Source organism: Mustela erminea, chromosome 9, assembly GCF_009829155.1.
Source record: "Mustela erminea isolate mMusErm1 chromosome 9, mMusErm1.Pri, whole genome shotgun sequence".
Taxonomy (NCBI): domain Eukaryota; kingdom Metazoa; phylum Chordata; class Mammalia; order Carnivora; family Mustelidae; genus Mustela; species Mustela erminea.
This window is the reverse complement of record NC_045622.1, coordinates 44,239,952-44,253,852: the sequence shown is the minus strand read 5'-3', so window position 1 is coordinate 44,253,852 and position 13,901 is coordinate 44,239,952. Positions and strand designations below refer to the sequence as shown.

The window sequence follows — 13,901 nt, the reverse complement described above, 5'->3', positions numbered from 1 at the left end:
ACTGCGATTTTGATTTGCATTTCCCTGATAATTAGTGATTTGAGCACGTTTTCCTTTGTCTTTTGGCCATCTGTATGTTTTCTTTGGAAAAATATCTACTCATGTCCTCTACTCAATTTCAAATTGGGTTATTTTTGGGGTGTTGTTGTTTTGTTTGGTGTTGAGTTGTATAAGTTTTTAATATATTTTGGATATTAAATCCTTATGGGATACATCATTTGCAAATATCTTCTCCCATAGGTTGTGTTTTCACTTTGTTGGTGGTTTTCTTCATTATACAGAAGCTTTTTATTTTGGTATACTCCCAATAGTTTATTTCTGCTTTTGTTTCCCTGGCTCGAGGAGACCTATCTAGAAAAATATTGCTAAGGCTGATGTCAGAGACTACTACCTATGTTTTCTTCTAGGACTTTTAGGTGTCACAGTTCTGTACTTAATCCATTTTGAATTAATATTTAAGCTATAAGAAAGTGATCTGGTTTCGTTCTTCTGAATGTAGCAGTCCAGTCTTCTCAGCACCATTTATTGACCAGCCTGTCTTCACCCCATTGTTTGTTCTTGCCTCTTTTGTCATAGATTACATGACCATATGTGTATGGACTTATTTCTGGACTATATTCTGTTCCACTGATCTAGGTGTCTGTTTTTGTGCCAGTTTGGGTTATTATGGCTTTGTAGTATGTCTTGAAATCTGGTATTTTGATACCTCTAATTTTGTTTTTCTTTCTCAAGACTGTTTTGGCCATTTGGGGGCTTTATTGATTTCATACAAGTTTTAGTATTATATGTTCTAGCTTTGTGAAAAATGCTATTGATATTTTGATATGGATCATATTAATGTGGATTTGTTCCAATCCACAAGCATGGAATATTTTCCATTTGTTACTGTAATCTTCAGTTTCTTTCCTCAGTGTCTTCTGATTTTCAGAGTACAGGTCTTTTACCTCTTTGGTTAAGTTTATTCTCAGGTATTTTATTCTACTTGGTGCAGGTTTTTTTTTTTTTTTTAAAGATTTTATTTATTTGATAGAGATCTCAAGTAGGGGGAGAAGCAGGTGGGGTGGGTGGAAGCAGACTCCCTGCTGAGCAGAGCCCAATGTGGGGTTTGATCCTAGGACCCTGAGACCATGACCTGAGCTGAAGGCAGAGGCTTAACCCACTGAGCCATCCAGGTGCCCCTCTTTGGTGCAGTTTTAAATGGAATTGTTTTCTTAATTTTTTTCTCCTATTTTGTGTGTGTGTGTATACATAATATAGAAGTGCAACAGATTTCTGTACTTTATATCCTATCACATTAAGATATTAGGATAAAATAGTGTTTATTTACTCTAACAGATTCTAGTGGAGTCTTTAGGGTTTTCCATGTATGGTATTATGTCATTTGCAAAAAGTGATAGTATAACTTCTTCCCTACTAATTTTCCCTCCCTTTTCCCCCTTTTCTTGTCTAGTTACTGTTTCTAAGACTACTATGTTGAATAAAAGTGGTGAGAGTAGACATTCTTGTCTTATTCCTGATCTTAAAGGAAAAGTACTCAGTTTTTTAGCATTGAGGGTGATATTAGCTGTGGGTTTGTCCTATATGGACTTAATTGAGCATTTCCCCTCTAAATCCACTTTGTTGTGAGTTTTTATCATGAACAAATGAATTTTGACAAGCACTTTTTCTGCATGTATTGAAATGATCATATGATTTTTATCCTTTATCTTGTTAATGTGGTTCATTGTCTTGCAAGTATTGAACCAAGAAATTCTACTTGATTATAGCAAATGAGCCTTTAATGCATTGTTGAATGTGGTTTGCTAATATTTTTTTTTTGAAAATCTTTACATCTATGCTCATTAGGGATATTGGCCTATAGTTTTCTTTTTTGAACCATCTGGTTTTGGTATCATGGTAATGCCCAAAGACTAGATATTTTAGAAAATTCTACAGCTATTAGAGAGGGAACCTGAAGACAAGGAATGTCTTCAAAGGACTACAAAAGTAAATGTCAATGTAAAATTATATACCCAGCAAAACAATAAGAATGAAACCCAAATAAGAGAACTTCAGAAAAAAAAACTCATTAAAGAACCAAAGTGTGTGTGTGTGGGGGGACAAGTCTACCAACAATTTCAGTAGTGAGAGAATGCATATTTTTAAGGTTATATAAAATATTATTCAAAGTTGATCATATACTAGGAACTAAGGGAACCTCCAGAAGATGCTCCTGGGTAAATAAAGAATAATCTTAGAAGAAAGGGTGGGGGTGCAAGGAGGAATAGTGAGCAAAGAAGCTGATCACATACTGGATAAATTTAAACAAAGACTGATTTTTATAAACAATGTAATAGGTGGTGTTAAAAAAAATGCTTGACAACATTAATATTTTAAGTCTTTTAAGTTCCTTGAAGACATGGGAAAGTATTTAGAATGTTTGACTGTTTCTAAGCTATTTCAGTAGTAAAAGAATAAAAAGGTATATGATAGGACATATATATGTTAGAGAGGTAGACTCCAGAGCCAGAATTTCACGATTTAAATCTTAACCCTGACATTTACTAGTTGTGTAACTTTGGGCAAGTAACACTTCTGTGCCTAAGTTTAATTTTTTTTAAAAATCAGAGCTATAAAAATAAAGCTATCTAATTCATACAGTTGTTACAGCAAATGAATTTCTTTAAAGCCAGTTAGATTTAGAACAGTATCTAATCGGTAGCAGTTGGTAAGCTTAAATCACAATCACATCATCCCCAACACAGCAGAGGATTTTGGATACGGATTCAGAGGAGCAAAACCCTAATCCAAAAGAAATCAAGAACAGATGAAAAAAGGGATAAATATATGGAAGAGTACAAAATGAGAGCAAATATAGCAATAATTAACATAATGTAAAATAATAAAATGATGTAAATTAACTAAATTAAAAACATTAAATAAAATAATGTAAATTAACTAAATAAAATAAATAAAATAAATAAATAAAATTAAATAAAATAAGGTACATTAAATAAATTTAATAAATTTAAATGTACATTAAAATAATGTACATTAAGTAAAATAATGTAAATTAACGAAGGTCTTCAGTAAAAAGACCAGTATTGTCAGACTGGATTAAAGAAAAAGTCTAGGAACGTATTGTTCCCGAGTCAGCCAAAACACGAAACCGCTGGAAAAAGATTTATCGTTCAGAGCCAATGGATGGGCATGGATGGAATTCTTCCCCCAATACCTTCTCTTCCCTCCCATCGTGACGTCTCCGTCTGCACCACGCCTTCCTTCCCCAACCAGCCGCGCCGTAGTGACAACGGCGGGCCAGCGCGGGGTCTCACGCTCAGAGCCACTCGGTGCGCCCTGCCGCGATTGGTGGAGAGGAGCCCACGTCACGCCTGCTGTGAAAGGGCGGGCTTGTGACGCAAGAACGCCTCCGCTCGCGGATTGGCTCCTTCGAGGCAGGAGCGCAGTAGAGCCTGGTGTCGGGTCACTGCTGCCCCGCGGCTGCCACTGCCATTCCCTGCCCCGCAGCCGAGGCCTCCGCCGCCGCCTGTGTCGCCGCTGCGGGACTGGTTGTATGATTAGGCCACAGTCTTTAATGAGTAAACAGGCTCCTGTCTGTGGTGTTCTCGGGCACGCCTTTATGGAGCTTCTGAAGGGCCCCAGAGATTACTGCCAGGCACAGCACGACCTTTTCGAGGACCAGTGAGCTGCAGAGGCGCGTTGCTCCTCCCCCGGGAAGCCGCCGGCCGATCGCTTATCCTGGGCGCGCACGTGTAGAGTTGAAATCCTCGGAGCGTTTCCCAAGCGTTAAGACCTGGATGGGGTAAACCCGGGCGCGCTCCCTTTCCGCTGACTCAGTATTCCTGAACCCAAGGACGGCTGCTTGCGAGGGGGCTCGTGGCGTTTCCTGTGACTCTCCATTACATTTTCCCAAGCGTTGAGAATTTCCGGTGGAGTATATGGGCGTATCCTTCAGCTTCTTCACATCACTTCTGCCTTCAAGCGTTGGAAACATTTCAGCTAAATGAACATGGCTCCAGCGAGCCGGCCAGCCCCCGTGGAAGTCACGTACAGGAACATGAGATTCCTTATTACACACAGCCCAACCAGCGCAACCTTAAACAAGTTTATAGAAGAACTTAAGAAACACGGAGTTACTACAATAGTAAGAGTATGTGAAGCCACCTACGACACGGCTCTCGTGGAGAAAGAAGGCATCCAGGTTCTGGACTGGCCTTTCGATGACGGGTCATCGCCATCTAACCAGATTGTCGACGACTGGCTGAGTCTCGTACACCTTAAATTTCGGGAGGAACCTGGCTGTTGTATTGCTGTCCACTGTGTTGCGGGTCTTGGGAGAACGCCAGTGCTTGTTGCCCTAGCCCTAATTGAAGGTGGAATGAAAAACGAAGATGCAGTACAGTTTATAAGACAAAAGCGGCGTGGAGCTTTTAACAGCAAGCAACTTTTGTATTTGGAGAAATACCGTTCTAAAATGCGGCTGCGCTACAAGGACTCCAGTGGTCATAGAAACAACTGTTGCATTCAATAAAACTTGGCTCCCTTATGCTGTTGCCTTGGAAATGGAACTTGAGACAGACTTAATTATCGTACATATTAGCCAACATGTAGGCTTAATGAATCACCAGTCTAATGAAGCTTCCATAGGAATCATGAAAAAAACCACAAGCATGACAGAATTGCAGCCTCTATATTTGGCTTCATACTATTCCCATGTCAGAAAAAAAAAATATGTAAGAAATTGAGAGCTTAGGTGCCAAAATATCCAGCACAATACTTGTATATTTTTAGTATTCTATATAATTAAAATCCTAGTATTATGAACAGCACTGTAAACCATATGTGGTTTATTCCTTTAGTCCTTTCAAACATTGTAAGTAGGGCCTATGTGGTTATTTTTTCCTTCATGTTTACCATCCCACATGAACACCAGTATACATCAGGTTTTAGCAAAAATCGATTTTTATTGGATTCTTACCAAGACTTAAGGGATTATTTAATGTCTTTCTATAAAGCTCATTTTGTGCCTGTTATGAAAGCCTCCATTTTGAAAAATCACAAATCTGTGGTTGAAAGTTCATGTAAAATACACATTGTACAGAAGCACATGTGTGTAATGGTTTCAGACAAAAATGTCTTACAGTTACTTTAATGTTTACACTTGGGGTGCAACTTAGAGGGGGAGGGTTTGAAGAGAGAGTGGGAGGAGGCTATGAAATATCTCTAGTAAAATGTTGCCTTTGTCTTGGCAGGGTGTATAGAATAGGTCTTTTATTTAGCAAGAAAAAAATTCTTTTTAAGGCAGAGATGCTTTATAGCCCAAACATTTCTTATTTATAAAGTTTCTGAAATCTTGTAATTCTTCACCATGTCTATTAGAAGTTGTTCATTAACTGTTTTTCTCGGAAGCATGTTTTTCCCTTGTCTTCCCAATCAAAAGAGAGAAGTGGGTTTCTACTAATGAAGTGATCAGACATCTAATATTTTATATGCTTTTTGAACTGTGTAACTTTGTATTTCGGTACCTGATACTTTGTTTTATTATGGAATTGATGAAATGATGACCTGTATTAGTGCTAGTTTAACCATATATTCACACTGTCTGGGAATATAGTTCTGCAGCAGAAATAATTTCAGTGTTCACCATTCACCTAGTACAGGATCCTAACCATCTAAATAAGTAATGAATTGCAGGAGGAAGAAAGGATGGTAGAGATGTGTTATTATTAGTAAAAGTAGAAGCAAAGGCGTTACTAGAGATAAAAATCATTAAAGTTTCAGTTCACCAGGAAGTTATAACAACTCTAAACTTCATGCACCAAACAACATTGGTCCAAAATGTATAAAGCAAATACAGAGAGAACTATAAGGAACATCGACAAATTTACCACAGTGATGGGATATTTTACTATCCATCTTGCAGAAAAGATCAAGTGGGCAAAAATCAGTAAAGATACAGATTTGAAAAAACAATTAAGCTTATGAACATACAAGGGGCATTGCAGCCGACAGTGAGACTCTGTATTATTTCAGGAGTAAGTACATGAAATATTTGTTACATTTGACCATAAAATTTCAACAAATTTAAAAATATTTAAGTAATACTAATAACTTCTTTGACTATCATTCAATTAAGTTGGGAAAAAAGTTAATATCCACACATTTGGAATTTTGAAAAGCTGTGCCTAGAGACTTCCACTTCCAGATAGGGTGTAGAAGTTTGCAGCATTATACCACCTACACTATAACAACCAGAAAAATAAGGAAAAATTTGTAAAGAAGTATGTTTGAAGACCTGTCGGAGAGCTGTAAAAGCAACAAGACCGAGGTGAACAGGAGTTTCAGAGAGGGAGGAGCTCTCCTGAGGTGAGTGGCCAACTCCACCCCCTTCACCACCCCTCACTCCCCACTGGGGGCATTCAGTGATTCTGGACGTGGGCCAAGAATCAGACCTGGTCCAGGGCAGTGGGTGGGGGGTCTCTACTGAGGGAAAGAGAAACCCAGAGGGAAAGAGAAACCCAGAGAGGCTTTTGGTGATCATGTGGGACTGGTACAGCAGATTAGAAAACTGAGAAGTTTGGCCATTTTCCTCCACATGTAGCAAGTTGAGTTCCTCAGGAAACCTATACTACATCTGATATTTGCATTTGGAGATTTACTGGGGAGTTGTCTCAACACCTGTGAGGGAGCAACAGAACCAGAAAATGGCGGCAGTTGTTAAATGGCAATACATACAGTTAGTTGTAAAACTGGCCTTAACTAATCTTGTAAGGAGCTCTCGAGCTGGGATGACCACTTAGAGATGTCCCCAACTGAGGCAAAGGGGTTGAATATTTGGACTTGAGTCAACCAGTCATTGTATGCAGGCTGTCCCTGGGGATGAAGCCATACTCTTGAATGAAGTACCTTCCTTCAGCCAAGTGCAATTCCCAGAGAGGGATGCAGCTGTGAACCTTCAGCTAATAAATATTTCTGGCAGCTGGGGAATGAGTGTTTCAGCCCTCCACAGGGATCTGGGTGGCACAACCACAACATCCAGTATACTAAATGACACATGCTGAATTCTGGGGCTGTGCCTGAGAGCCTCGGGAGTTAGAATGAAGATTTATTTATTGAGCCTGGGGAGTTAGAATGAAGATTTATTTATTTCTTTTAAAGAGATTTTACTTATTTTACAGAGACACAGTGAGAAAGGAAACACAACCAGGGGGAGTGGGTGAAGGAGGCTTCCTGAGGAGCGGAGAGCCTGATGAGGGGCTCGATCCCAGGACCCTGGGATTAAAAAGACAAAGGAAACTCTCCCTTAATTTCATAGCGCTTAGAAGACAAAGTGATGTTAGAAGAGGTTCCAATCTTCCTCAACACTTACCGTCTTCTTTATTATAGCCATTCTGGTAAGTGTGAAATGGTTTTAATTTTCAAATGACCAGTGATATTAAGCATCTTTTCATGTGCTTGTTAGCCATTCACATATTTTTTTGTAGTATGCCAATTCAAACATTCATCAACCTTTTTAATTGGGTGGTTTTGTCCTTTTCTTACTGAACTATAAAAGTTCTTCATATATTCTGGACATGATCCCTTTCTCAGATATATAATTTGCAAGTATTTCCCCTCAGTCTGTTGCTTGTTTTCTCTCTTAATTATATGTTTCAAGAGGAAAACTAAAAAACAAAAACAAAACCAAAAAAACCCTGAATTACAATTTATCAATTTTTCTTTTATAAACCATGCTTTTGAACTATCCAAGAACTCTTCTCAATCACAGTTTTCTGCTCTATTTTCTTCTAGAAGTTTTATAGCTTTAGCTTACATTTAGGTCTGTGATCTATTTTAAATTAATTTCTATGTATGGTGTGAAGTAAATGTCTCTCTTTTAATTTTTTTTTAACATTTTGCATGTGAATATTCAGGCGTCGCACTACCGTTTGTTCAAAAGACTATCCTTTCCCCCACTGAAGTATTTTGGTAGGTTTGTGGCAAATCAATGTGCCATAAATGTGAGGACTTAGTTGTGAATTCTCAGGTTTTTTCCATTGATCTACATAACCACACCATTTTTTTTTTAAGATTTTATTTATTTATTTGTCAGAGAGAGAGAGCAAGAGCGAGCACAGGCAGAGTGGCAGGCAGAGTCAGAGGGAGAAGCAGGCTCCCTGCAGAGCAAGGAGCCTGATGTGGGACTCGATCCCAGGACGCTGAGATCATGACCCGAGCCGAAGGCAGCTGCTTAACCAACTGAGCCACCCAGGCGTCCCATAACCACACCATCTTGATCATTGTAGTTTTATAGCAAGTTTTGAAATTAGATAGTGTACTTTGTTTTTCTTTTTCAAAAATTTCGCTTTTTATTTATTTATTTTTTTAAAAAGATTTTATTTATTTATTTGAAAGACAGAGATCACAAGCAGGCAGAGAGACAGACAGAGGGAGAGGAAGGGAAGCAGGCTCCCCGCTGAGCAGAGAGCCCGATGAGGGACTCCATCCCAGGACCCTGAGATCATGACCTGAGCAGAAGGCAGAGGCTTTAACCCACTGAGCCACCCAGGTGCCCCGAATTTTGGCTTTTTAGATACTTTCCATATAAATTTTAGTATCAGCCTGTCAGTTTCTACAAAAAAAAAATAGTCTGCAGGGATTTTGATATAGTATTGAATTTACAAATAAATTGTGGAGAAAGTTGCAGCCTTAACAATATTGAGTCTTCAAATCCATGAGTATGGAACACCTCTCCATTTATTTGGATTTTTTTTCAGATATTTAATTTCTGCCAGCAGTGTTTTATAATTTTCATCGTGCAAGACTTGCACTTAATTTTCTAAGTATTTTTTGATGCTGTTATGAATGGAAGTATTTTATTTCTAGGTTGTTTATTGATAATATATAAAAACAGCTGATTTTTGTTTATTGACCTTGTATCTTCTGACCTTTGTATACCGATTGGGGAGAAAGGGAGAGCGCTAGTGAGATAAACGGTTCTATTTTTTGGCATTTTCTACATATAGCATTATGTCATCTGTGAATAAAGGCAGTTTTAGTCTTCATTTCCAACTTGGATGCATTTAATTTCTTTTTCTTTCTTTAGTGAACTGGCTATATCTTCAATGTTGATGAGAAGTGATGACAACATCCTTGGCTTCTTCCAGATCTTAGGGAGAAAGTATTCATTCTTTCACCATTAAGTAGGATGTAAGCTGTTGGTTCTTCATCAGATGAAGGATGTTCTCTTCTCGGTTTGTTGAAAGTTTAAGCCTAAATGGATGTTGGATTTTTTCAGATAGTTTTATCACATCCATTGGCTTGATCTTGTGGTTTCTGTCCTTCACTCTATTAATACCAGGCACTGTGAGATCAGTTTTAAAATCTTAAAACAACTTTGCATTCCTGGAATAAATCCCCCTTGTTCCTTGTGTGTAATTCTTTTATATTGATGGATTTGGTTTGCTAATGCTTTAAGGTTTTGCATCTATATTCATGAAGGAAATTTGTTTGTAGTTTTCTTGTGTTGTCTTTATTTGGTTTTGATATCAGGGTGATTCCAGTGTCATAGAATGATTTGGGAGTGTTCCCTCTATTTTCTGAAAGAGGTTGGGAAGGATTGGTATTATTCCTATTTTATTTTATTTAAATTTTAAGATTATTTATTTATTTATTTGTCAGAGAGAGAGAGAGAGAGTGAGTGAGAGCACAGGCAGGCAGAGTGGCAGGCAGAGGCAGAGGGAGAAGCAGGCTCCCTGCCGATCAAGGAGCCCCATGCGGGACTCGATCCCAGGATGCTGGCATCATGACCTAAACCGAAGACAGCCGCCCAACCGACTGAGCCAGGCATTCCAGTACTATTCCTATTTTAAATATTTAATAGAATTAACTAAAAAAGGCATCTGGGCCTGTGCTTTTCTTGGTGGGAAGATTTTTAATTATTTTTTTTTTTTTAAAGATTTTATTTATTTATTTGACAGAGAGAAATCACAAGTAGATGGAGAGGCAGGCAGAGAGAGAGAGGGAAGCAGGCTCCCTGCTGAGCAGAGGGCCCGATGCGGGCCTTGATCCCAGGACCCTGAGATTATGACCTGAGCCGAAGGCAGTGGCTTAACCCACTGAGCCACCCAGGCGCCCCTCTGTTCTAACCTTAACTTGCTTTGGATTTTGTTTGTTTCTGCAGGGAGTTCATGTTATTGTTTTGAGACTTTTCTTTTTTTACTGACAAAGACATTTGTTTAGAGCTACAGAATTTTCCTCTAAGCAGTGTTCTAGATAAAACTCATTAATTTGAATATTTTTCATTCAATACAATATATATATGATTAACTCTGTGACTTCTTCTTGGAACCGTGGGTTATTTAGAAACGTATTATTTAATTTACAAATGATTAGAAATTTCCCATTTTTTTTTCTGATTTCTAATCTAATTATTAACTCTGTCCAGGATGACTTCAGGAACCAGTTGCATTTGAACTCCAAAGGTGAATGATGTCTCCAGCAGAAAGCTGGAGTGAGCTGCTATTTAATTGAGGGCAGGGAATGGGTGGGGGGAAGAACTTGGCAGATGGAGACCAAGCATTTATAAGGGTACAGGCCTGAAAGTGCCTGTGTTTAGTGTGGTTGAAACAAAGGAAATGTACTTTGTATCTTCTTTATGTCTTGGTCAGTATAGCTACAGTTTATTTATTTAGTTGATCTTTTCAAAGAACCTGCTTTTACGTCATTGCTTTTCTCTACTACTTTTCTATGACACTGAGTACAAAGGACGCGCAGCTGGGGTACAGAAGTGGTGGGCCAGGACACAGAAATGACAGCGTAGAGGTTCTCTGGCATTGAGATTGCAGCTTACTTCAAATCCTCTTCTGAAGAAGTTCTCATTCTCCATGAGCCCAGGGATTGTACAACAGGGATGTTTTCTCAGGATGTGTTTGGCTGAGCACCAGCACCAAGGAAGCAGGCGTTGGAAGAACAAGACCTGGGCAAGGGATGACTAGTGTGTCTGCTAATTGCTGTGCTAGGAGTCCGACAGTCCTGTGACTGGGAGGTGGGGATCTTGAGGCTGAGCTGGCAGCAAGGATTGGGGTGGTAGTTCCCTTAGCATGATTTACTGTTTTCTGTGTTATCCAATAAAATTAGAGGTTGAAAGAACCAATAGGTTCTAGAAATTTATCAGGGCCTTTGATTGCGGTGGCCGTAGGCTTTTCTCCACCTCCCCATCCCATGGTGTGGGCTCTGCTAGACAGAAGGAGGTGAAAGCTGTGGTTGAACTTGTCTAAGAAACCCGCATGACAGACTGAAGGCATTCTTTAAGAATACTGCTCTGGTTTGCTGAATTCCTTCAGAGTGAAGGGTGGGGGGTAGGGAGGGAGGGAGAGAGAGAGGTAGAGATAGAGAGAGAAGAGTACCAGAGTCAGGAAAATGGAATCAGGGCTTCCCTAGAACTTCATGATTCTCTTCCCCTCACTGCCTCTCTTCCTCCTCACTCCTTGGCCTGCTGACATGCCCACATTTCTCTAGTTTTCCTTTTAGTAATAACCAAAAAGTAATCCTACTATTCAGTAACCCACATGTGAGGGATAGTTTTTGACTAGAGTTGCCTTCAGCCCCTCAGCCTTCACACCCACCTGAGTCTTGAAGGGTGCGTGTTCCTCCAGCTGGGACTGCGCTCCCTCACGAGTGGGCCGTGCTCTCTGCTCAGTGGCTGCCCTTCCCTTCCTCAGGTTCCCATGCCTCCTACTCATCTTCACTCTTGGGACTTTGCACACATTTCTCCCCTCGAAGCCTTCTCTTATGTTCTCATAGGAAGTCTCCGTTCCCTTCTGTGAATATCTTTGACCTTTATCTGCACTTCTTTCATGGACTCAAACACTTTCCCCCTTGTGGAAAAATGAATTGTGTCCACATCTCATCTCCTTCACTAGACTCTGAGCTCTGTAAAGGCAGAATTCTAGGGAGGATTCTAGATTTCCCACAAGATCTAGCTAATTGTTGGCAATTAGATGAAGAAATTCTTGGTCAGGAAGTCGGAAGAGGGTTAAGAAAAGGGAATTCTCAGGGCCTTCATGGACAAGGATGTCATTCACTATGTGCCTGGATATCTCCCCTCACAGCAGAAAGTTCAAAGGAAAAACACAGTGACAAAGATGGCCATTTTAGAACCCATTTATATTGTCGTCGTTACTCTGGGCTTGTTCCAGACTCACACAGCCTCTGAGACTGCATCAGACTGTTTGAACATTCATGGCTTCCTTAGGCCATGTGTAGCTGTCCAGTGTGAAGGAGTCATAGTCTGGAGTGTAGACCAGGGATCTTACAAAAGCCTCCTTGTCCTTGGGCTCCGGGTAGTAGGAGGCTAGGTTGTGTTTGTACGCGAAGTCGAGGACCTAAGGAAAAACATACAGGCTGAGGAAATGGAACTAAGGAGGAACCTGCCTAAAAGTTTCCTAAAGGGTACTTGGGAGCCTGTGGAAGGGTAACCGCCCCCGAGCAACCATAAACTGTTGTCCTTGAAGCCACTGGCTAGGAGGGATTTGGAGCTTTCCACCCGGGTAGGGAGCTGTGATGCAGTGAATAAACACTAGGCTGCATTCAAGAGGCCTCGGACTGAAGTCTGCGCCTGCTTCCAACTGCCTGTGGGTTCTCGGTGGTGACATTATCCTTGCTGAGCCTCAGTTTCCTCATCTCTAAAGTGGGAGTTATGAGACCTTTCTCTAGAGTAGTGTGAGGATAAAATTAGGCAACAGGCCACATCAGGTGTCCAGTACCTGATATCCATCCCCCGCAATGTGGGTTGAATTGGGAGAAGAGCCTAGACACTGTTCTCTGGGTATCAGATTTGGTTTCAGAAGAGCATTAGTCTCTATATCCCCAAAAGGAAGGAAAGGGACAGTGCGGAGCTGGGGCCGTGAGCTGGACTATTAGTCTTCAGGGCTGACTCTAGAGCCTACGATGGACAGCTCATGGGGAGCATGTGCAGTTGTGCAATGCATCTTCTGAAATTACTTTTAAAACCTACAGAAAATGTCAAAATATATATACTAATCAAAATGATAGTATAATAAACCCTAACGCAACCCTTATTCAACAGTTATCCATGTTGGGCCAGTCTTGATTGCACTGTGTTCTGATTCTCTGAAAATGTACCATCTCTGCAAAGTCTCTAGGAGGACATTTTTCCTTGGACTATTCCAGGAACCTGATCATCGTGTGGCCCAGGCATTCTGAGAAAAGGGGGAGGAAAAAGCATTTACTCTCCAATGAGTGTGGAGCTTTCTCACTGTCCTCTTTAGTCTTCAGAACTCAGAGAAGAATTACCATCCCCTTTGGAAAAGGAAGAAACTGAGGCTCAGGAAAGTGAAGGGATTCCCAGAGCTCTTTTCATGATGCCATGAACATTGGCCTTTCTGTATAAATGGGCACTTATGATTCAGTTTTAAAAAATTCCACCCACATTCTGGTCCACAAGACTGTGGACTTTGTTGATCTTTTTGCCTGGTGTTTGAGGGGAAATCCAGGAGCTTTCCCAGAACTGGCCTGAGTGGGTGTGGGGGTGGGGCTCGAGCTGCAGGCAGGCATTTCTTGGCCAGAGTTGGCGTGGGAGCTCAGGACGCCACTACAGCTGCCCTCTCCTTAGCTCCCCTAAACTCCCAGCGAGCGGAAGTTGTTGAGCTGCACTGGCCATATCACTGGCGGTAGGATGCTCCTTACTTTGATGGCAATTCTCAGAGACACGTCTCGGATGGTGCTGAGTGGGGGGTACAGTCTCCCCTGTGACAGATGCTGCTCGGAGACCTCTTGGGCAATTTGCTGGGGAGAAAGAACCAAGAGGAGTAAGCCGAGTTTCCGCCTTCCCAGAACAAACTCAAATCATTACCCCAGAGACTCCCCTCACCCCTCAGAGGTGGCCAACCAGTGCAGTT

At 40.7% G+C, this 13,901-nt stretch overlaps 2 protein-coding genes across 4 annotated transcripts in view; one reads left to right on the top strand and one right to left on the bottom strand.

Moving 5' to 3' along the window:
* Positions 1 to 3,454: 3,454 nt before the first annotated feature.
* On the top strand, positions 3,455 to 4,730 carry LOC116600050 (protein tyrosine phosphatase type IVA 1-like). Its single transcript, XM_032360033.1, has one exon. The coding sequence runs from the start codon at positions 4,004 to 4,006 to the stop codon at positions 4,529 to 4,531; it is 528 nt and encodes a 175-aa protein (XP_032215924.1). The 5' UTR covers positions 3,455 to 4,003; the 3' UTR covers positions 4,532 to 4,730.
* Positions 4,731 to 12,128: 7,398 nt separating this feature from the next.
* Positions 12,129 to 13,901, bottom strand: part of ME3 (malic enzyme 3) — a 218,260-nt gene continuing 216,487 nt past the window's right edge. For all 3 annotated transcript variants that reach the window (XM_032357745.1, XM_032357747.1, XM_032357746.1), the window contains 2 exons: positions 13,690 to 13,788; positions 12,129 to 12,365 (listed from right to left, as the gene is read on the bottom strand). In XM_032357745.1, the coding sequence (XP_032213636.1) occupies positions 12,204 to 12,365; positions 13,690 to 13,788 (261 nt within the window). In that variant the 3' untranslated portion in view covers positions 12,129 to 12,203. The remainder of the gene's footprint in view (positions 12,366 to 13,689; positions 13,789 to 13,901) is intronic.